Source organism: Physeter macrocephalus, chromosome 12, assembly GCF_002837175.3.
Source record: "Physeter macrocephalus isolate SW-GA chromosome 12, ASM283717v5, whole genome shotgun sequence".
NCBI classification, from domain to species: Eukaryota; Metazoa; Chordata; class Mammalia; order Artiodactyla; family Physeteridae; genus Physeter; species Physeter macrocephalus.
In genome coordinates this window covers 31,997,452-32,019,408 of record NC_041225.1, presented here as the reverse complement: position 1 = coordinate 32,019,408, position 21,957 = coordinate 31,997,452, and the positions used below count along the sequence as shown (strand labels likewise).

At 38.7% G+C, this 21,957-nt stretch overlaps 1 protein-coding gene across 2 annotated transcripts in view; it reads right to left on the bottom strand.

The window, feature by feature from the left end:
* CPSF3 (cleavage and polyadenylation specific factor 3) overlaps nucleotides 1-21,957 on the bottom strand; it is a 45,457-nt gene that overhangs the window by 16,702 nt on the left and 6,798 nt on the right. Inside the window, exons 4-11 of one of the 2 annotated variants that reach the window (XM_024118755.3) lie at nucleotides 21,593-21,721; nucleotides 20,150-20,327; nucleotides 14,853-14,942; nucleotides 13,409-13,559; nucleotides 9,416-9,591; nucleotides 8,237-8,395; nucleotides 7,141-7,287; nucleotides 4,472-4,624 (exon numbers count right to left, since the gene is read on the bottom strand). In XM_024118755.3, coding sequence (XP_023974523.1) covers nucleotides 4,472-4,624; nucleotides 7,141-7,287; nucleotides 8,237-8,395; nucleotides 9,416-9,591; nucleotides 13,409-13,559; nucleotides 14,853-14,942; nucleotides 20,150-20,327; nucleotides 21,593-21,721 — 1,183 coding nt within the window. Of the gene's footprint in view, nucleotides 1-4,471; nucleotides 4,625-7,140; nucleotides 7,288-8,236; nucleotides 8,396-9,415; nucleotides 9,592-13,408; nucleotides 13,560-14,852; nucleotides 14,943-20,149; nucleotides 20,328-21,592; nucleotides 21,722-21,957 lie in introns of those variants that run through there. The other variant, XM_024118756.2, reaches the window with a different exon arrangement.

The following is a 21,957-nucleotide window of genomic DNA, read 5'->3' as shown; positions in this document are numbered from 1 at the left end:
GGATTCTTCAATATATGCGAATCAATCAATGTGATACACCATATTAACAAATTGAAGGAGAAAAACCATATGATCATCTCAACAGATGCAGAAAAAGCTTTTGACAAAATTCAACACCCATTTATGATAAAAACTCTCCAGAGGGCTTCCCTGGTGGCGCAGTGGTTGGGAGTCCGCCTGCCGATGCAGGGGACGTGGGTTCGTGCCCCGGTCCGGGTAGATCCCACATGCTGCGGAGGGGCTAGGCCCGTGAGCCATGGCCGCTGGGCCTGCGCGTCCGGGCCCTGTGCTCTGCAATGGGAGAGGCCACGGCAGTGAGAGGCCCGCGTACCGCAAAAACAAAAACAAAACTCTCCAGAAAGCAGGCATAGAGGGAACCTACCTCAACATAATAAAAGCCATATATGACAAACCCACAGCAAACATTGTTCTCAATGGTGAAAAACTGAAAACATTTCCTCTAGATCAGGAACAAGACAAGGATGTCCACTCTCGCCACTATTATTCAACATAGTATTGGAAGTCCTAGCCACAGCAATCAGAGAAGAAAAAGAAATAAAAGGAATCCAAATTGGAAAAGAAGAAGTAAAACTGTCACTGTTTGCCGAAGACACGATATTATACATAGAAAATCCTAAAGATATCACCCGAAAACTACTAGAACTAATCAAGGAATGTGGTAAGGTGGCAGGATACAAAATTAATGCACAGAAATCTCTTGCATTCCTATACACTAACAACAAAAGATCAGAAAGAGAAATTAAGGAAACAATCCCATTTACCATCACAACAGAAAGAATAACATACCTAGGAATAAAGCTACCTAAGGATGCAAAAGACCTGTACTCAGAAAGCTATAAAACACTGATGAAAGAAATCAAAGAGAACATGAACAGATGGAGAGATATACCATGCTCCTGGATTGGAAGAATCAATATTGTGAAAATGACTATATTACCCAAAGCAATCTACAGGTTCAGTGCAATCCCTATCAAATTGCCAATGGCATTTTTCACAGAACTAGAACAAGAAATTTTACAATTTGTATGGAAACACAAAAGACCCCAAATAGCCAAAGCAATCTTAAGAAAGAAAAATGGAGCCGAAGGAATCAGGCTCCCTGACTTCAGACTATACAACAAAGCTACAGTAATCAAGACAGCATGGTACTGGCAAAAAAACTGAAATATAGATCAATGGAACAGGATAGAAAGCCCAGAGATAAACCGACGCACGTATGGTTGCCTTATCTTTGACAAAGGAGGCAAGAATATACAACGGAGAAAAGATAGTCTCTTCAATAAGTGGTGCTGGGAAAAATGGACAGCTACATGTAAAAGAATGAAATTAGAACACACCCTAACCCCATACACAAAAATAAATTCAAAATGGATTAAAGACCTAAGGCCAGGCACTATAAAACTCTTAGAAAAAAACATAGGGAGAACACTCTATGACATAAATCATAGCAAGATCCTTTTTGACCCACCTCCTAGAGTAAGGGAAATAAAAACAAAAATAAACAAATGGGACCTAATGAAACTTAAAAGCTTTTGCACCGCAAAGGAAACCATAAACAAGATGAAAAGACAACCCTCAGAATGGGAAAAATATCTGCAAACGAAGCAACTGACAAAGGATTAATCTCCAAAATTTACAAGCAGCTCATGCAGCTCAATATCAGAAAAACAAACAACTCAGTCCAAAAATGGACCAAAGACCTAAATAGACATTTCTCCAAAGAAGATATACAGATTGCCAACAAAACAAACAATCCAATCCAAAAATGAGCAGAAGACCTAAACAGACATTTCTCCAAAGAAGATATACAGACGGCCAACAAATACATGAAAAGATGCTGAACATCCTAATCATTAGAGAAATGCAAATCAAAACCACAATGAGGTATCACCTCACACTGGTCAGAATGGCCATCATCAAAAAATCTACAAACAATAAATGCTGGAGAGGGTGTAGAGAAAAAGGAACTCTCCTGCATTGTTGGTGGGAATGTAAATTGATATAGCCACTATGGAGAACAGTATGGAGGTTCCTTAAAAAACTAAAAATAGAACTACCATATGACCCAGCAATCCCATTACTTGAGAGAGTGGCATGGACATATATACATTACCAAACGTAGCGTGGATAGCTAGTGGGAAGCAGCCGCATAGCACAGGGAGATCAGCTAGGTGGTTTGTGACCACCTATAGGGGTGGGATAGGGAGGGTGAGAGGGAGGGAGACGCAAGAGGGAGGAGATATGGGGACGTATATATATGTATAGCTGATTCACTTTGTTGTAAAGTAGAAACTAACACACCATTGTAAAGCAATTATACTCCAATAAAGATGTTAAAAAAAAAAAGATATATGTACCACAATGTTCACTGCAGCGCTATTTACAATCGCCAGGACATGGAAGCAACCTAAGTGTCCATTGACAGATGAACGGATAAGGAAGATGTGGCACATATATACTATGAAATATTGCTCAGCCATAAAAAGGAAAGAAATTGAATTATTTGTAGTGAGGTGGATGGACCGAGAATCTGTCATACAGAGTGAAGTAAGTCAGAAAGAGAAAAACAAATACCATATGCTAATGCATATATATGGAATTTTAAAAAGGGGCACTGATGAACCTAGTGGCAGGGCAGGAATAAAGACAAAGATGTAGAGAATGGACTTGAGCAAATGGGGCGGGGGAAGGGGAAGCTGGGATGAAGTGAGAGGGTAGCATTGATATAGATACACTACCAAATGTAAAATACATAGCTAGTTGGAAGCAGCCACATAGCACAGGGAGATCAGCTAGGTGCTTTGTGATCACCTAGAGGGGTGGGATAGGAAAGGTGGGAGGGAGACGCAGGAGGGAGGGGATATAGGGATATATGTATACGTATAGTTGATTCACTCTGTTGTACAGCAGAAACTAACACAACATTGTAAAGCATTTATACTCCAATAAAGATGTGAAAAAAAATTTTTTTAATGCTGTATACTGTATTTCTTGAGAATTTATAATGCACAATGGCCTAATAAAACCTCTGGAAAGTCTCGCTATAAACTCAGCTTAATTTTGTTCAACTCGGCTTCTCCTCAATTGACCGAAAAACTTTCTTTTTCTCCCCACACTGCAACCAGTAGAGTTTGGGAAGTACTGTTCTAGATTCCCAACTGTAAATATTCTTATACCTATAGAATATATTTTTCTACAGGTATAAGATCTCTTCCATTAAACTGGCCCCTGGAAAGTTTTGTGAACAGTAAGATTCAGTAGTAAATACAACCATTTGCTCTTCTTTGGCAAGAAGAGCCTCACATCCTAATTTTTGCAAATTTTCCTCAAATTCAACTGTAAGAAAGGATATTCATCAATTAGCTTCCTCATATTTGGCTCATTATGTACTAAAAGAATTCTGTAAAGTTGCTCATTACCATGTTTGATATTTAAAACTTCAGACAGGGCTTCCCTGGTGGTCCAGTGGTTAAGAATCTGCCTTTCAATGCAGGGGACGCGGGTTTGATCCCTGGTAGGGGAACTAAGATCCCACATGCTGCAGGACAACTAATCCTGTGTGCCGCAACTACTGAGCCTGTGCACCACAACTAGAGAGAAGCCCGTGCGCCACAACAAAGAGCACACGTGCCGCAACTAAGACCCAACGCAACCAAATAAATAAATATTTTAAAAAATAGTAAATAAATAAAACTTCAGACAGATAATTAAAAAGTTTCCTTTAGAGGTATCTTAAAAAGATTTTTGATGAACAGGAGGTAGAAATGCATACTTCTTACAGCATCCCTCTAAAATCCCAGGTAAGGGTTTTTTTGGTAACCATTTCTTTTTTAAATTCTGAAAACCTTATATTTCATCATCAAAAATGATTAACTCTTGAAAAGACAAATCTTTATAAATTCCATCATATCCACAGACATTATGTTTAGATATGGGCCTAGTTTTAGATTCTTAGGGAGAATGCCAAGAGGTGGACAGAATACTGTATTAGATGTAGTGAAAAACAGTAATGGAAAAAAACAAAACAGTAATGGACATTTGTTTACTCTCTAACATGGGTATGAAAAGTAAGTGGGAATGTGGATTATAAGCCATCAGACTTAAGATCTAATTTATTTGAAAATTTTCCATGTGAAAAACAAATTAGTGGAACCCGAAAAAGCCTAAAAGCACAAGGATCAAGGTCTTACAGCATACTGAGTAGACAGAAGTCATCGTTGAGCACATTATTTTATTAATTAAAAGCTGGATATTCTGAAGTATACATTTCCCTAAAGGGATTAGGAACTATTTGGAATGGACAGGATTAAAAACCATAACCTGGGGCTTCCCTGGTGGCACAGTGGTTGTGCGTCCGCCTGCCGATGCAGGGGAACCGGGTTCGCGCCCCGGTCGGGGAAGATCCCACATGCCGCGGAGCGGCTGGGCCCGTGAGCCATGGCCGCTGAGCCTGCGCGTCCGAAGCCTGCCTGAAGTTCAAGGTCACTGCTTCTGTATTCCGAGGATTATGAACCTCTATGTGAACTTCATCATTATCTTCATATTCTCGAATCAGGGCTGCTTTCAATCTGGCCATTTCGTTTTGTTCTCCATGGACTAAAATCTACAAAGTGTAAATTGCAAAAGAGCATAGGGAAGCATCCATAGTTCAGATTAATGATGACTGTTATCTGAATTAGTTAATTATATAAAATGGAGATATACTTGAAGTTATTAAACTTTACTACTTTTAAGGCTCTCCAGTCAATCAAACTTGTGTGACATTTTCATTCTATTTGGCTTTAAAAGATCCTTAAGTGGAACTATTTCAAGAGAGAGTAAAGAAACTTCTTTTCTGTTCCAGTTTTTGCCACTACCGAGATACACAACTTTGTGAAAGCCATACTTTTTCTAGGCTTCTGCGCTCACACTAGAAAAGGGCTGGACCAGGTGACTTCTGTAGTCCCTACCAGCTTTAAATTCATATGGTTCTTGTACGTGACTATTGCTACTCCTACTATCTCAGAAAACGCTCACAGTTTTCTTCAGGTTTCTTAATATAAGACTAACAAAATAAGCTTTTTATGTGAAAAAAAATGACTTCTGATACTTCATTTGTTAAAGTAATATCATATAAAATATTCCAGAACCAAATGAAACCATGTTTTAGAGAGGTGTTTACAAAGATTGCATTAGCTACCAGTCTTTCTAATTCACTTTCATAACTTATTTTTTATAAGACAGGTCATTCTTAACCTATAGACTACTGGTAGATGATTTCCTGCCTGGACTAACAGAAGCTTGTCCAGTGTCACCACCAGGCAGAGGCATATGGCCTAGACATGATGAGCCCCAGCTCTGGGGCCTGGCTGCTGTAACACAAATCTTGGCGTTGCCACTTACTAGCTGGGTAACTCTAGGCAAGTTATTTAACATCTCTGTTTTCTCATCTACAAAACAGTTGTTGGTTGTGAGGAGTAAGCAACTTGATCCATGTAAAACACCAGTACAGTGCCTGGCGCACAGTAAATACTCGATAAATGCTAGCTATTATTTACCACTACCACCAACACTACTATTATTTTATCGTGTGGACAGACTCGCTGACTTGGTTATTGGAGGAAGGTAAACATCAAATTCAATCCAGGAATTTAAACTGATGGCAGAGACAGAGTCTGGAGAGCAACAAAATGGGACCGAGGACGAGGTGGTGATTCCAGAGAGAAAGAGCAGTACAGCTTTTCCTCCCCAGCTTTAAAATCTGGGAGGATATCCATAAACAACACACACCAGAAGGCACCCATGAACTGCCTGCACTGTAACTAAACTTGACGTGCTATAATTTTCTCCACCAAAGAATCTGCTCATTAAGGGCCAATGGTAACTACCTGTGAGGACTATATGCTAGAAAGAACTAAAAAACGAACAAAAGGGTCCACAAAATGCTCAGCATCGTTAGTCACCAGGGAAATGAAAATCAAAACTACAAAGAGGTACTACTTCACCCTTACTGGTATGGTGACAATTTTAAAAAGGGAAAATAACAAGCTGACAAGAAAATGGAGAACTGGAACCCTTGTGCATTGCTGGTGGGAATGTAAAATGCTGTAACTGCTATGGAAAACAGTTTGGTGATTCCTCAAAGAGTTAAACACAGAATTAGCCCATGATCCAGCAATTCCACTCCTAGGTATATACCCAAAAGAACTGAAAATGGACTCAAACAGATAGTCACATGCCAATGTGCAAGGCAGCATTATTTACAATGGCCAAAAGGTGGAAACTACCCAAGTGTCCATCAACAGATGAATAAACAAAACGTGGTCTATACAGACAATGGAATATTATTCAACCATAAAAAGGAATGAAGTTTTGATACATGCTACAATCAGAAAGGGTACTTCATTGCTTCATCTGTTTTCTAGACTCATGTTCCATAAGTGTTCCTCTAATTTAAGATACTTTTCTTTTTAGCTTAACTCTCTCCAGTCCCCCCATAATATAACTGTTACTGTAATAATTACATAAAACTTAAAAATATAAACAAATCACATTAGTAAGGAGGTGTGTAATGTATTTCATATCTAACTGCATCTTTAGCTTTTACTATTATGACTTGCCTTTCTCCTCTCTCCACAGTTATAGGTATTTCCCATTTGCCAGGCACCCTATTACGTGCTTTAGAGATATGTGCTCTTATTTGGTCCTCACAATAACTTTATGAGGTATTATCATCCCTATTTACACATGAGCTAAGGAGAGGTTAAGTAACTTGCCCAAGGCTACAGAGCAAGTAAGGGATGGAGCTGGGACTCAAAACAGTCACATTGCAAAGCCAGGGCTCTTAAATTATTGGGGAGGCAGCAGAAAAAAAACAGAAAGAACGCAGCAGAAAACAGTCACATTGCAAAGCCAGGGCTCTTAAATGAGTAAGAGATGCCATGTAAAATGGAGAAGACTGAAGTGCACAGCCTGCCTAACTCAAGGGGAGTGGCAAAGGTCAGATGCAAGCGCATGTGAAGGCACTGCTGAGAGCGCTAACGGCTGCTGTAAGGAAGGCAGTGTCTGCTCTGAGAACCAGCTGCTGCTGGGCATGCCTCTTCCAGCCTTTAATGCTGAAAATCAAATTCACAGACTAACCACATGAGGCGGTTTCAAAGCACGAATAAATTCACTGGTTTGCTGGTAATCTGTGTGAGCAGAGAAAGAAATGTAATCAACAGACATTTTCAGTGGTAGCTTCTGTCCGGACATGGTAGTGATTTCTTCAGGTTCAGACATGATATGCTGTTAAAAAACAAAGAAAAGTAAACAAAACAAAACACATAAACTCTCTAATTAGAAAAGAAAAGGTACATTTTCTACTTTTTCACCCAGTCATAAAGTCTTACACTAATTTAGGACCTTTACCACAAAAAGCATTCTAACACTATTGACTTAGCAAATATCAAATACTTCTTTTCTCGATCAAGCAAACATTTAATCAGGAAAGTAAGCAGATTAACAACAATTTGATATACCTGGGGTCCTCGAAGTGAAAATTATAACGTATGATCAGAAAGGTACACTTGTATCCCGAACTATCTGCCCTAAAAAGTCACTTTCCAGGTAAGAGGATTTGTATAAAGGACAGATGTATTTCTATTCTGGAAATCTATTTTAGATACACAGCCAACACTGTCTAAGTGACTTACAGAGTAAGGTAACGTAATAAAAATGATCAAAGCAGGGAATCATAATGTATTTAAAAAAATAAAATTGAAGTTATCGATAAAAGATAAGAGAATGTGATGCAAGAATATTCATAAACTTTCTCTACAGTTTTGCACATCAATGTCTATATACCTCAGAATTAATATCAACCATCTTATATCAAGAGTAAGATAGGCAGTCAACCCAAACACATTCTCCAGCTTTTCAAGAGAACACTTATTAGTAAACCTCTTTCTCATCAGATGAGGGTATCCATGTGTTTGTCTCAAATAGATTCCCTTCCATTTTTTTTTTCTTACTGCAACCAGATGAGTGCATCTCAAACTTTCTTGTGCCAACCACTCACCTGAGGACCTCATTCTTCAACCTTAAGAACATCTCCAGCTGCCTACTGCCATCCTCATTTTTAAAAATCAAAACCTGCACTATTTAAAGAACTACTTCAATGGAAAAACCTGGGAGGATACTGCCACCTCTGCAGCCTTGATTAGGAAGAACACGATGGTCTCAGGCTCTGACTGACCTTGGCAAGCGTCCCTTCTACACAGTATCCTGCTATAATGACGCCATTCCTCTTATCAGTACACCAGCTTTCAAAGAGCTCTCTGGATAAGCCACTCTGCATCATGCCTGGGGAGGCCATTACAACGCTGGGACCAATGTCATCAAAATGATCCATGCTCTGAGAAAGAAAAGGGAATGGTAAAAGCAAGTTAAATACAAAGGTTTGACAAAGCATTCCTTAGGTGTAAAGAATACCGAAAAGTGAGGTAAAAAGGTTAATCACACGACTGGAAGGGCCTTGACAAGACTAGAAAACATTTTAAGTCTAATTTCCAAGTCCCGAAACAGTTTATTTAGGCTGGGAATGAAATGAAAACAAAATGATAAAAACCAATTAGTTCACATTGACTTCAAAACCTTCTACGGTAGCTAAAAGACAATTAGGACCATTTTCAGTGCCTAGCAGGCAGGCAGGCAGGCAGAAATAAAAGGATGAGTCAAATGGGTTTCTATCCACCCAAGAGAGAACTCTGAGAGAATTTCCCCAAAGACTCACAATGGCTTTGCACACTTCATCAATATTTTGAGCTGGCCAGAAAATCTAACTAAAAAGTTTAACATTGTTTTGAGGGAAAACTTGGCTCTAATTCCTAAGCAATTAACTTAAAAAATAATACTTTATGAACAGAGCCTATTGATAACTGGAAGACCACTTATTACTTGAATTATTTGGGGTATTATGTTTATTATGATTAGAGGATTAGTTCGAATGAAACGTTTTTTAAATTAAAGGAAATCAGATTTTACTGAATGCTCTAGAAATATAAACATGAAAATTTTCATATATGGAATCTGCAGTGCTAATCAAAAAAATGATTAGGTTTGAGTAGGAACAGAAAAAATATGTAACAGATATTTTTCTCATCAGGGCTTCTTATTTCTATGGCAGAGAAATCCAAGTTATTTAGCAATAGTAAATATTGAGAACATGCAGAGACTTGGAACAAGTGGCAATATTTGTTTAAGCAAAAAAGAATGTGAGTTGCTAAATTTTTGATTTCCCTCAGAAAAGTGATGCCTGCTTCAGAAAAGGTAAGACATCAGCAAGGATTCAGCCACAGAATCAAAGTCAGGCATCTCCTACGACTAATGACTTACTTGAGTACTAGCTGTCCTTCTTTCTTCTACAAGCACTCACCTTAAGGTTACTAATATGTTTGAAAACAAAGGGATTGTTGATGTTGATCTGTTTGCGGATTTTGTCATTCATGGCGTTTACATACGTCTGGTACACTGCCATACACTTCTTGGCCAAAGACGATGCATAGTATATTGGAATATCATGGAGTTCTGGGTGATTCTGCCAGTACTCATCTAGAGAGATTTTACAAGAAACAAATATTTTGTTATGTGGAGTAAATAGTTCAAATAATAAATGACATGTACAATTAGTTTTTTAAAATTCAGACAAGAAATAAAGCACATAACTATATTTTAAAGACGTTAAGAAAAATTAGCCTGGTCTTAACTCAAACTTATAAAACAAGAACTTCTTTCTTTCCTTCTGTTTTTTTAAATTGGAGTATAGTTAATTTAGAATGTTGTATTAGTTTCTGGTGTATAGCAAAGTGCTTCAGTTATACATATATATACATATTCTTTTCCATTCTAGTTTATCACAAGATATTGAATACAGTTCCCTATGCTATACAGTAGAACCTTGTTGTTTATCTATTCTACATATAGTAGTTTGTATCTGCTAGTCCCAAACTCCCAAAATATCCCCCCGCTCCACTCTTCCCCTTTGGTAACTATAAGTCTGTTTTCTGTTTCTGTTTCGGAAATAAGTTCATTTGTATATTTCAGATTCCACATGTAAGTGATATCATATGATATTTGTCTTTCTGTCTGACTGACTTCACTTAGTATGATAATCTCTAGGTCCATCCATGTTGCTGAAAATGGCAATATTTCATTCTTTTTTTATGGCTGTGTGTATACACATCTTCTTTATCCATTCATCTGTCAATGGACATTTAGGTTGCTTCCATGTCTTGCCTATTATAAATAGTGCTTCTATGAACACTGGGGCGCATGTATCTTTTAGAATTAGAGTTTTCTCCAGACGTATGTCCAGAAGTGGGATTGCTGGATCATATGGTAACTCTATTTTTAGTTTTTTAAGGAACTTCCATACTGTTCTCCATAGTGGCTGCATCAATTTACATTCCCACCAACAGTGTAGGAGGGTTCCCTTTTCTCCACATCCTCTCCAGCATTTATTTGTAGACTTTTTGATGATGGCCATTCTGACCTGTGTGAGTTGATACCTCACTGTAGTTTTGATTTGCATTTCTCTAATAATTTAGCAATGTTGAGCATCTTTTCATATGCCTATTGGCCATCTGTATGTCTTCTTTGGAGAAATGTCTATTTAGGTCTTCTGCCCATTTTTTGATCGGGTTGGGTTGTTGGTTTTTTTGATATTGATTTGCATGAGCTGTTTGTATATTTTGGAAATTAAGCCCTTGTCGGTCGCATCATTTGCAAAGATTTTCTCCCAGTCCGTAGGTAGTCCTCTCACAAAACCTATTTCTAAGTATTAACGCATGACCTAAAAAGAATGTTGTGATCATAGCCCCAAACGCGGAGGCTTTTAAAAATAATTCAGTAGAAGTTTACGCTGAATAATAGACCATAACTTATTACTCCAGAGAGACACTAAATTCTGTGATGGTTTTAAATAAAAATGTTTTATTAATATTTCATATAGACTTATTGATATTAGACACTTTGTAATTAGACTTTACTAATTACAAGACAGGACCACCAAAGGAGTTAAAACCGATTTTGAACACAAAAAAGTCACATTACTGTGTGACTATATTTTTAGAAAACTGCTAACCAGTTTCTGATAATTATTGAAAACAGTGGGCAACATACCTTCAAAAGAAGGCTTGTTTTCATTGAAAATCCTCATTAAATCCCAAAATATTATGAAGGTAGTATGGCCAAGACATCATTCATTCTACTAGGTACACCTGCATTTAGGAAATTTATTAAATGTCTAGTATGCAATTTACACATATTATTCCTATTTTCAAAACAAATTTATGAAGATTTATTTCCGTCTTATAGATTAGGAAGCTGAGGCTAAGAAAGGTTGTAAAGTGTGGGAATGTTCTTTTTCCACTTGATTTATAAGTGAAAACTCTATATAAGGACAGCGACTTTTCCTGTCATGCATATTACAAATATATTTCCTGCTTTGCCCTCTGGTTTAATTGTTCATGTTCTTTTAGATGTAATTAAAATTTTTAATGGTGTCGAATGTTTTCATATATACTCTCATGAGTTCTCAAATACCTTGCAAAGTATGTTACATCCCATGATCACATCACAGTCTCCTATTTTTTTGGTGTATTTTTTTTTTAAATAATTTTTTTTTTTTAAACCCCACATTTGTTTATTTATTTATTTTTGGCTGTGCTGGGTCTTCGTTTCTGTGCGAGGGCTTTCTCTAGTTGTGGCAAGCAGGGGCCACTCTTCATCGCGGTGCGCGGGCCTCTCACTATTGTGGCCTCTCTTGTTGTGGAGCACAGGCTCCAGACGCGCAGGCTCAGTAGCTGTGGCTCACGGGCCTAGATGCTCCGCGGCATGTGGGATCCTCCCAGACCAGGGCTCGAACCCGTGTCCCCTGCATTAGCAGGCAGATTCTCAACCACTGCGCCACCAGGGAAGCCCTTTTGGTGTATTTTTAAGAAAAAATTTTAAATGTTAAAGAAAGTTGAATAACTTGCCCAGGGTCATATGGTTAGATCACAGGTGAGATCTGAAACCAGTGGTTCGCACAGTTATGCTCTTTCTACTGTAGCACATTACAAGGAGAATTTAAGGGACAAGGAGAAACCAAGTGCATAGAGCAGTCCTGGTTCATAAAAGGAAACATAGTATACTTGGTAGTAGGGTTGTCAGACAAAAACAGCAAACACCCAATTAAACTTGAATTTCAGACAAAAGATTTTTAGTATAACAATATATATTAAATATCTGACATACCTCGGCTAAAATATTATTATTTATCTGAAATTAAAATTCAACTGGCGCCCTGCATGTTTATTTGCTAGATCTGGAGACCCAGTTTGACGGTGACAACATGGTTTCACTCTCAATTTCTTCTGCTCCTCAGACTACTTTGCTATGGAGACTTTTCATTTCAAGACTTCTATAAGGACAAATGTGACTTGCAATTTGAAAGAAGAACCAAGAGAAAACGGACTGGCTTAGGCCTTAGAAAATTTAGCTTCTACTAAGTCCTGTCTCTCTCAGATTTGCTTTTGATCTGAGGTCATTTATTCTTTTTCCCTTGTTTCCCTTTTCAGTGTAACAGGGATACTATTTATTCCTGTCATTGTACAGATAGAAGAACTGAGAGTAAGAGCTCAAGATCATTTCTAGTTCTCACATTGAAGCTATATACGTACGAGGCACTTATCAGTTATTCTTTAAGAAGAGTGTGTTCCCCAGAAAATAATCACAGAATGTTAAAAAGGATCATTAAATACAAATATAGGCAAAAAGCGACACCCACTGTTCCTCTTATTACAAAAAGTTACACATGCTCATTGAAGTATTTGGAAAATGGAGAAAAGCAGAAAATGAAAAGGAAATCATCCACTTTCTCACTATCCAGATTTAACATCTGGGTATCTTTAAATGTCCTTCCAGTCATTTGTGTGTTTTTTACCTAACTAGGATCAGCGTTCACAGTTTTGGACCCTATTCTTTTGGTCCACTTAATATATTATGTAAAAATACGTAATGACTCATCTAAAACATGATTTTCTCCTACAATATATTTACTAACATAATATTTACTTAAAAATATTTAGAATTTTGAATTTTACTTACAAAATTTTCTGTGTATTTATTTCCCAGAAGTTGAACTGCTGGGTCAAAGGGTAGCATATTTTTAAGACTTCTGATGCTGATGGTACACCATTCATATTCCAGTAGCACTGTATGAGACTCACTATTGCTCTGGGCTCTTTCTGGCACCAAGTCCCTATTCTTAAATACAGAAACTGCAGCCCAAAAGGGTAGAATGACCTATCCAAGGACATGCAACTATCTTGATATAACTGCACTGTAAGATTTTGAGAATCTCCCAAATAAAAAGGAAAAGGCATACCTAAAATCAAGAGAAGCTCCTGAGCCCTTCCAAGAGCAAAGACAGGAATGAGACCTCTGCCCCCTCGGTTCACAATATCGTGAACAGTGTTACAGAACCTTGCCTCTCGCTCTTCTCGCTTCTCATGGATATGGGTTCCGTAAGTAGATTCCTAAAGAACATATCAGAAGGGTTGAGACCAAGGTTGATAATTCTCAAAGAATACAAAAGTTAAACATCAATGAAATGCAGAAGCAAAGTGACCTATTTCTCTATTAATATCCCATTTACTTGAACATATATTGTTAGAACACTAGTTGGAAAGAACAGATACAAAAGTTAGAATTCACCTCTAAGTAATAAGAACTTTTTAGAAAATGGAATCAGGAAATAGTCCAAAAATGTATGTTCCCTGCTCAAGATAATTTTGCGATGCCTTCTTTTTCTTTTAAAGCGTTTTGCTTTCCATGGCTGGGGAAAAGGATATTTCTCCCACCTCTGATAAGTCAAAGCTTATAAATCAGAAGTAGACACTGTTTCTTATAGTTTTGTTTAAGAATATCCCCTAGACCTTACTCTGTGTGGTGCACTGACCAGCAGTGCTGGCATCCCCAAGAGCTTATTGGAAGTGCTGAATCTCAGGCCCCAGCCCAGCCATAATCAGAATCTGTATTTTAACAGCATCACCAGATGATTCATAAGCACAATAAAATTTGAGAAGCACTGCTCTACAGTACCAGATATAATGAAAATAACTCTTATTCCTGAGGGTTTAAAAAAAACTTCCTTTAATTTAAGGTCAGTTTATATGCCAAGTATACTGTGAGCTGAGCCAACTGAATTTGCTCATGACACACTGCACATGGACAGCAATACGCACCAGTCCCTCACTCTTGGGCAGTTGGGGGATGCCGTAGGTGGTGAGGGAGAAACAGACAGCTCTTCTACCTTGAACTAACTATCCTTGATATTCTTATATAAACCATAGGCCCAATGCACATTTATTAATTTGCTCCTCACCAATCACCCCCTCCCCACCAAAGCTTCCGTGTACAGTTAATATTTTTTAAATTTTTCTGAGACTTGTAACCTAGTAGGCAGGCAGAGCATACACATAAAGTCAGCAGGTGCTACAGGCCAAAAGACAGTTACCATGGCAAAGACAGTGGGGCCGTGCCATTCTACACAACCTTTAAGATACTCGAGAAATTTGAGGTAATCAACCTAGACAAGAATATTCAGGAGACAGCATATCATCTCTGATATTAGACTAGAGTTAATATATTTAACAGCAAGAAAGTGGAGCTGCACTACAAAGAGAGGCCCCAAAATGAATTTTTATACTAAAAAACCAGACACATTTATATCTGATCACATATTATGAAAATGAGATCATGATATTTTTTACCATTAGAAAAATTCTGCTTACATTACACTAATTACAATACAGGGCACTAATACTTACAATGATAAGAATATCAGGTTTAATATTAGGAATTTCAGCTGCCATTAAGTGTCTATCTTCTTGTCTTGAGAAATCACCTGTGTACAAAAGCTGTGAAAAAGATAAAGCCAGAAAGTTAGGATTTTGGAAGGCTTCGTTTTACTACTATCTTTAGCTCATAAATTCTTTTATTTATTTTTGGCCTTGTTGGGTCTCTGTTGCTGCGCACGGGCTTTCTCTAGTTGCAGCGAGGGGGGGCTACTCTTCTTTGCGGTGCGCAGGCTTCGCACTGCGGTGGCTTCTCTTGTTGCGGAGCACGTTCTCTAGGAGCACAGGCTTCGCGGGGGCTACTCTTCTTTGCAGTGCGCAGGCTAGTTGCAGCGAGGGGGGGCTACTCTTCTTTGCGGTGCGCAGGCTTCGCACTGCGGTGGCTTCTCTTGTTGCGGAGCACGTGCTCTAGGAGCACAGGCTTCAGTAGTTGCAGCACGTGGGCTCAGTAGTTGTGGCTCATGGGCTCCAGAGCACAGGCTCAGTAGTTGTGGCACACGGGCTTAGTTGCTCTGTGGCATGTGGGATCTTCCCAGACCAGGGCTCAAACCCGTGTCCCTTGCATTGTAAGGCAGATTCTTTACCACTGGACCACCAGGGAAGTCCCAAACTGATATCTTTTAAAAGCAATGGCTAAGTACTTCCTGAGTAGCTTCAATCCACTGAACAGGAAGGTAGAGATCATCCAATTCAGAGACCTATTTATTTAGGTCTTCTTTAATTTCTCTCAGCAGTATTTTTTTTTATTGGTCAAAAGATTTTATACTCCATTAATATCTAAAAGGACAATTACTGAGTTCCATTTTACTTTCAATATCTTCAGATCCTCTCCGTGTTACACTTCTACCCCTAGTCTTTACATTCTGAAAGTAATGGGAGTTTCATGTCATTTCTAACAGATCATTCAAGTAAATCCAATTATAAAATTACTCATAAGTCTACCAGCTTCCCTGATCACTTTATTTTGTTTTTTTTTTTTTTTATTTATTTTTTTTTTTTGGTGGTACGCGGGCCTCCCTCTGCTGCGGCCTCTCCCGTTGTGGAGCACAGGCTCCGGACGCGCAGGCCCAGCGGCCATGGCTCACGGGCCCAGCCGCTCCGCGGCACGTGGGATCCTCCCAGACCGGGGCGCGAACCCGGTTCCCCTGCATCGGCAGGCGGACGCGCAACCACTGCGCCACCAGGGAAGCCCCTCCCATCTGTCTTAAAATAGTGCCTGTCTCTAAGTCCAGAAGGAGAACTGGGAGGAGTGAAAATATAAAATAATTACTCTTTGCTGGCAATTTCCATATGCTTCCTAAAATGATACCCAACCCAAATTACCTTTCTACAGGTACATCTAGACAGCGGAGGCTTAATAAATCTGAAATAATAATGGGAAAAGCCATAAGAGTAATGATTTTAAAAGCCCTGTGTTCCCAAGGGGCATGTATTACCAGCTGCACACTCCTTTCTGTGTGTGATCAAAACCGTTTTTGTTCCCTTTAAAAATAAGACACTTGTAAGAAGGTGCTTCATTGGTTGAAGAAGTAGTTGCTTGGCCGCTGGCTTGATTTCTGAAAACAAAAATGACGTTTCTGTGGAGTCAGCCTGAGCAAGGTGTTTTGTTCGGCTTCTCAAAAGTTGCAAGTAAACTTTAAAGAGATTCTCAGGGAGGCGGTTGTGGTGATTGACTTATTACTCCCTATGCCTACCCATCCCCCTCTTTCGCCTGTTTACCATCCCTGGATAACCCCGAGAAGTTAGGATGGGATGAGAGTGCAGGGTGTTGTGGGCCCCTGACGTTGGTCAGGAGAGGTTGGAGGCTTGGGGTGGAGCCCCAGAAGGATAAGGAGGCTCAAGGTGGTGTCGCCTCTTATCCACCGCTCTTCTCCCCAAGAGAAGGCTGTTGCCACCATCCTCTCCTTTGCCCCTGGTGGTGACTATGGAAATACATCTCATAGGATTTGAGAGGGATGTCCAGGTTCATCTCTTAGGACCCACTATTTTACATTTGGTAGTGTATATATGTCCATGCTACTCTCTCACTTCGTCCCAGCTTACCGTTCCCCCTCCCCATGTCCTCAAGTCCATTCTCTATGTCTGTGTCTTTATTCCTGTCCTGTCCCTAGGTTCATCGGAACCATTTTTTTTTTTAGATTCCACATATATGTTAGCATATGGTTTTTGTTTTTCTCTTACTTCACTCTGTATGACAGAGTCTAGATACATCTACCTCACTACAGATAACTCAATTTCGCTTTTTATGGCTGAGTAATATTCCATTGTATATATGTGCCACATCTTCTTTATCCAGTCATCTGTCGATGGGACACTTAGGTTGCTTCCATGTCCTGCCTATTGTAAATAGTTCAGCTCATAAATTCTTGAAAGTGAGGTTCAATAGAAAAAAAAGGCCTATAACTGATGAATTTAGATGCAGTGTTTGTGTCTAATTCAAAATGTGTTAAGTAATTCAGTCATAAACCATCCAGTGTTTCAATTATTAAATCTAACTAATGGGAATAATATATTCCAAGAATCAGCCCACAAAGATAACCTCTCTATTAATGAACTTGAGACATATTCTCAGTGTCTTAGAGAAAAAGGTCATGATGATGAGGAAGGAAATCTACTGAGGTACACGGAAAACCTATCTAGATAGGAGATAAAATCCTATTTGCAACAAATTTCATCAAATTTGAAATGCGACTTTAGATTTGCATTCATGCTATTTTCTGCTTACTTTATGTGCTTTGGAGCAAGCGGCAAGAATAAATGGTTTAGCAGTACACAGTACAAGTCTTTGTGTAAAAATTTCAAACAGCGAGCAGCTACAAAAAATTAAGAACACTATTACACTATAGCACTGGTTCCCAACTCTGGCTGCACATAAGAATCACCTAGTGGGAATTCCCTGGCAGTCCAGTGGTTAGAACTGCACGCTTTCACTGCTGAGGGCCTGGGTTCAATCCCTGGTCAGGGAACTAAGATCCCACAAGCCTTGCCATGCAGCCAAAAAAAAAAATCACCCAGAGAACTTAAAAATAAAAGGCCAAGGTCACTCTCTCAGACTCACTGGTATTTTATTTTTTAATTTTATTTCTGTAAAATTTTATTTATTTTTGGCTGCGCTGGATCTTCGTTGCTGCGTGTGGGCTTTCTGTAGTTGCGGCGAGCAGGGGCTACTCTTCGTTGTGGTGTGCGGGCTTCTCATTGCGGTGGCTTCTCTTGTTGCGGAGCATGGGCTCTAGGTGGACGGGCTTCAGTAGCTGCGGCATGTGGACTCAGTAGTTGTAGCTCACAGGATCTAGAGCGCAGGCTCAGTAGTTGTGGCACATGGGCTTAGTTGCTCCGCGGCACGTGGGATCTTCACGGACCAGGGATGGAACCCGTGTCCCCTGCATTGGCAGGCGGATTCTTAACCACTGAGCCACCAGCGAAGTCCTTCACCGGTATTTTAGAAAGCTCCCTAAGAGATTCTAATGCGCAGCCAGAGTTGAGAACTGGTGCACAAGTGAGTCCTGAAATCCATTAGTCCACCTACATTTTTCTCAAGTTTTTCAAGACTTCCATCAATCTTTTTCATCAAAGATGGCTGGAAAGATCCTTTCTGATTAACCTCTTTCACTCATGCAGTCTACCCTCTTTAGGGGTTTATATGTGAATCCCAGAACATCAAGAGGACATGAATGCCAAAACGTTATTTCCATGTTAAATGGACGCAGCCACAAAGAAGGCTCTTCCCTAAAGACCTTTCAGTTTTCTAAGGGACACTGAAAAGGAATTAATCCTACGGTAACATGAGGGGACTTTACTGAGATGCTTATCATTCCCTTTTCTTAATCATGATTAGAGAAGTATTATCATGGGGGTATGAACTATGATATTTACAAGGAAAAAGTATCAACTTAATTTTATCTTATGTTTCAGTGTTTTGACACTTTGCTAGTCTTAGGGAATATTCTTTAAAGCCCTGCACTGATTTCTTGTGAGCAGGAAATTCCCCAGCTAGAGCGTACCTTCACGCCCGCGATCTCAATCATGAACATGGCAGCTCCCAGGACATGGCCTGCGTGGTAACACCAAAACTTGATTCCTGCAACTTCCTTCACTTCATGAAAGTTGATGGTTTCAATTTTGTCCATGCTCTCTTCCAAATCTGTCTCAGTATACAGCATGTCGTCTGCTGATATATTACTAAATTTTTAAAGATGCCAACAACAACAAAAATTAACGGTAAGATTTTACAAGTCTTTGAACTCAAAGAAATTATCTGTGGATGACATATCCACGTATTTCTTAAAATTATATTGTACATATTATGCTATTTAGAATCTCTCGGACCTTTTGTGTATTTTTTTACTCTGCTATTATAATAAAAACGTTCAGTGCGTGTAGCTATAAAGCATGATTTTAAGCAAAGCACAAACAGTAAATTAAGGCAAAGTACTCTTTAGGCTAGTACTTCTCAACCTTTCTTCCTGCCCCAACACTCTTGCAAGATAAACTCACTCACATACATTGAACCATGCAGAATTTTTCTCTGGGATGTGAAAAGATTTCTCTAGAAAGTCTAACATAAGTGTTCTCTTGAAAATTATGCTAACGTATTTCCAAAAAACGCGGCACGTGGGATCTTCACGGACCAGGGATGGAACCCGTGTCCCCTGCATTGGCAGGCGGATTCTTAACCACTGAGCCACCAGCGAAGTCCTTCACCGGTATTTTAGAAAGCTCCCTAAGAGATTCTAATGCGCAGCCAGAGTTGAGAACTGGTGCACAAGTGAGTCCTGAAATCCATTAGTCCACCTACATTTTTCTCAAGTTTTTCAAGACTTCCATCAATCTTTTTCATCAAAGATGGCTGGAAAGATCCTTTCTGATTAACCTCTTTCACTCATGCAGTCTACCCTCTTTAGGGGTTTATATGTGAATCCCAGAACATCAAGAGGACATGAATGCCAAAACGTTATTTCCATGTTAAATGGACGCAGCCACAAAGAAGGCTCTTCCCTAAAGACCTTTCAGTTTTCTAAGGGACACTGAAAAGGAATTAATCCTACGGTAACATGAGGGGACTTTACTGAGATGCTTATCATTCCCTTTTCTTAATCATGATTAGAGAAGTATTATCATGGGGGTATGAACTATGATATTTACAAGGAAAAAGTATCAACTTAATTTTATCTTATGTTTCAGTGTTTTGACACTTTGCTAGTCTTAGGGAATATTCTTTAAAGCCCTGCACTGATTTCTTGTGAGCAGGAAATTCCCCAGCTAGAGCGTACCTTCACGCCCGCGATCTCAATCATGAACATGGCAGCTCCCAGGACATGGCCTGCGTGGTAACACCAAAACTTGATTCCTGCAACTTCCTTCACTTCATGAAAGTTGATGGTTTCAATTTTGTCCATGCTCTCTTCCAAATCTGTCTCAGTATACAGCATGTCGTCTGCTGATATATTACTAAATTTTTAAAGATGCCAACAACAACAAAAATTAACGGTAAGATTTTACAAGTCTTTGAACTCAAAGAAATTATCTGTGGATGACATATCCACGTATTTCTTAAAATTATATTGTACATATTATGCTATTTAGAATCTCTCGGACCTTTTGTGTATTTTTTTACTCTGCTATTATAATAAAAACGTTCAGTGCGTGTAGCTATAAAGCATGATTTTAAGCAAAGCACAAACAGTAAATTAAGGCAAAGTACTCTTTAGGCTAGTACTTCTCAACCTTTCTTCCTGCCCCAACACTCTTGCAAGATAAACTCACTCACATACATTGAACCATGCAGAATTTTTCTCTGGGATGTGAAAAGATTTCTCTAGAAAGTCTAACATAAGTGTTCTCTTGAAAATTATGCTAACGTATTTCCAAAAAAGCAAGAGAGAGTAGGGGTTAAGAACACACACTCTGGAGCCAGATTGCTTGGGTCCAAATCCCAGCTTTGTCTCTTACTGTGACCATCACAGGTAAATTACCTAACCTCTCTGTGCCTCAATCTCATCATCTGTAAAATAGGATTCACGACAGAACCTACATCATGAGGTTGATATGAAGATTAAATGAGTTAACATATATTAAGAACTGAGGGCTGTGCCTGGCACGTGGTAAGCATTTTTAAGTGCTAACCAGTATAATTATTACTAAGGATAACTGTTCCATTCTTCTGTATTTATATAGAAGAATAACAAATTGCATCTTAGCTACCCTTGGAATATACGTATTAAACAGTAAACTTCTGAAGGCTAATCATTTGTGCTATAGGTATCATAAAAATGCTTCAAACTTTCTGGTAAAGGCGTAGATTTTCCTCTTGCAACTGGAAAAAACTTCCCCAGAGAACTTTTTCACTGAAGATAGTCAATTTGCTTAGATCAAATCATCCAAAAAAAGATTTCAGTATACAGCATTGTAAAATGTATTTTAAATTTTAATAAAATTATGAAATTCTATTTATAGAATACTGCTATCATACTTTATAACTCACCTACATTACAAAGATTTAAAAGGATGCAAAAACTACATGAAGACTTTAAGGCCAAGGAGGTGTTGGGGACACAACAGGTATCTGATGAGATGTTATGATGAATGACTCAATTAATGACATCCTTGTGAACAGAAAGAAAACATCTCATTTCAAAACACAAAATGGTCTATATCTTGAATCGTATGTTTTATGTAGAACCAAGGGCATGTATAAATCTAAAAAAGTAATTTACCTAACTTTGACATAATCTGAAAGAAGCCATCTATAAATAGCTTTTGTGGCATGAGTCATAAATGTTCTTCCTTTGAAACTCGTCTTCTGTAGAAACCAGGGCAAAGCTCCACAGTGATCCAAGTGGAAACTTAAAAAGAAACAAAGGGCTTCTGTCAGTTCTTAAAATATTATCCATCATGTACCTTATGTAATGAAACTCACTGTACAGCAAAATTCTATGTAACAATTACATACTGATACTTTCAGAACACCAAGGATAGGTATGTGCAGAAGGAAGGGATAAGGCATCTAGTTCTAGTGTAAGAAAAAGATATTAAAAGTATTTTTTAAGCATCAAAATGTAGCCAAACCTATTCTCAACAG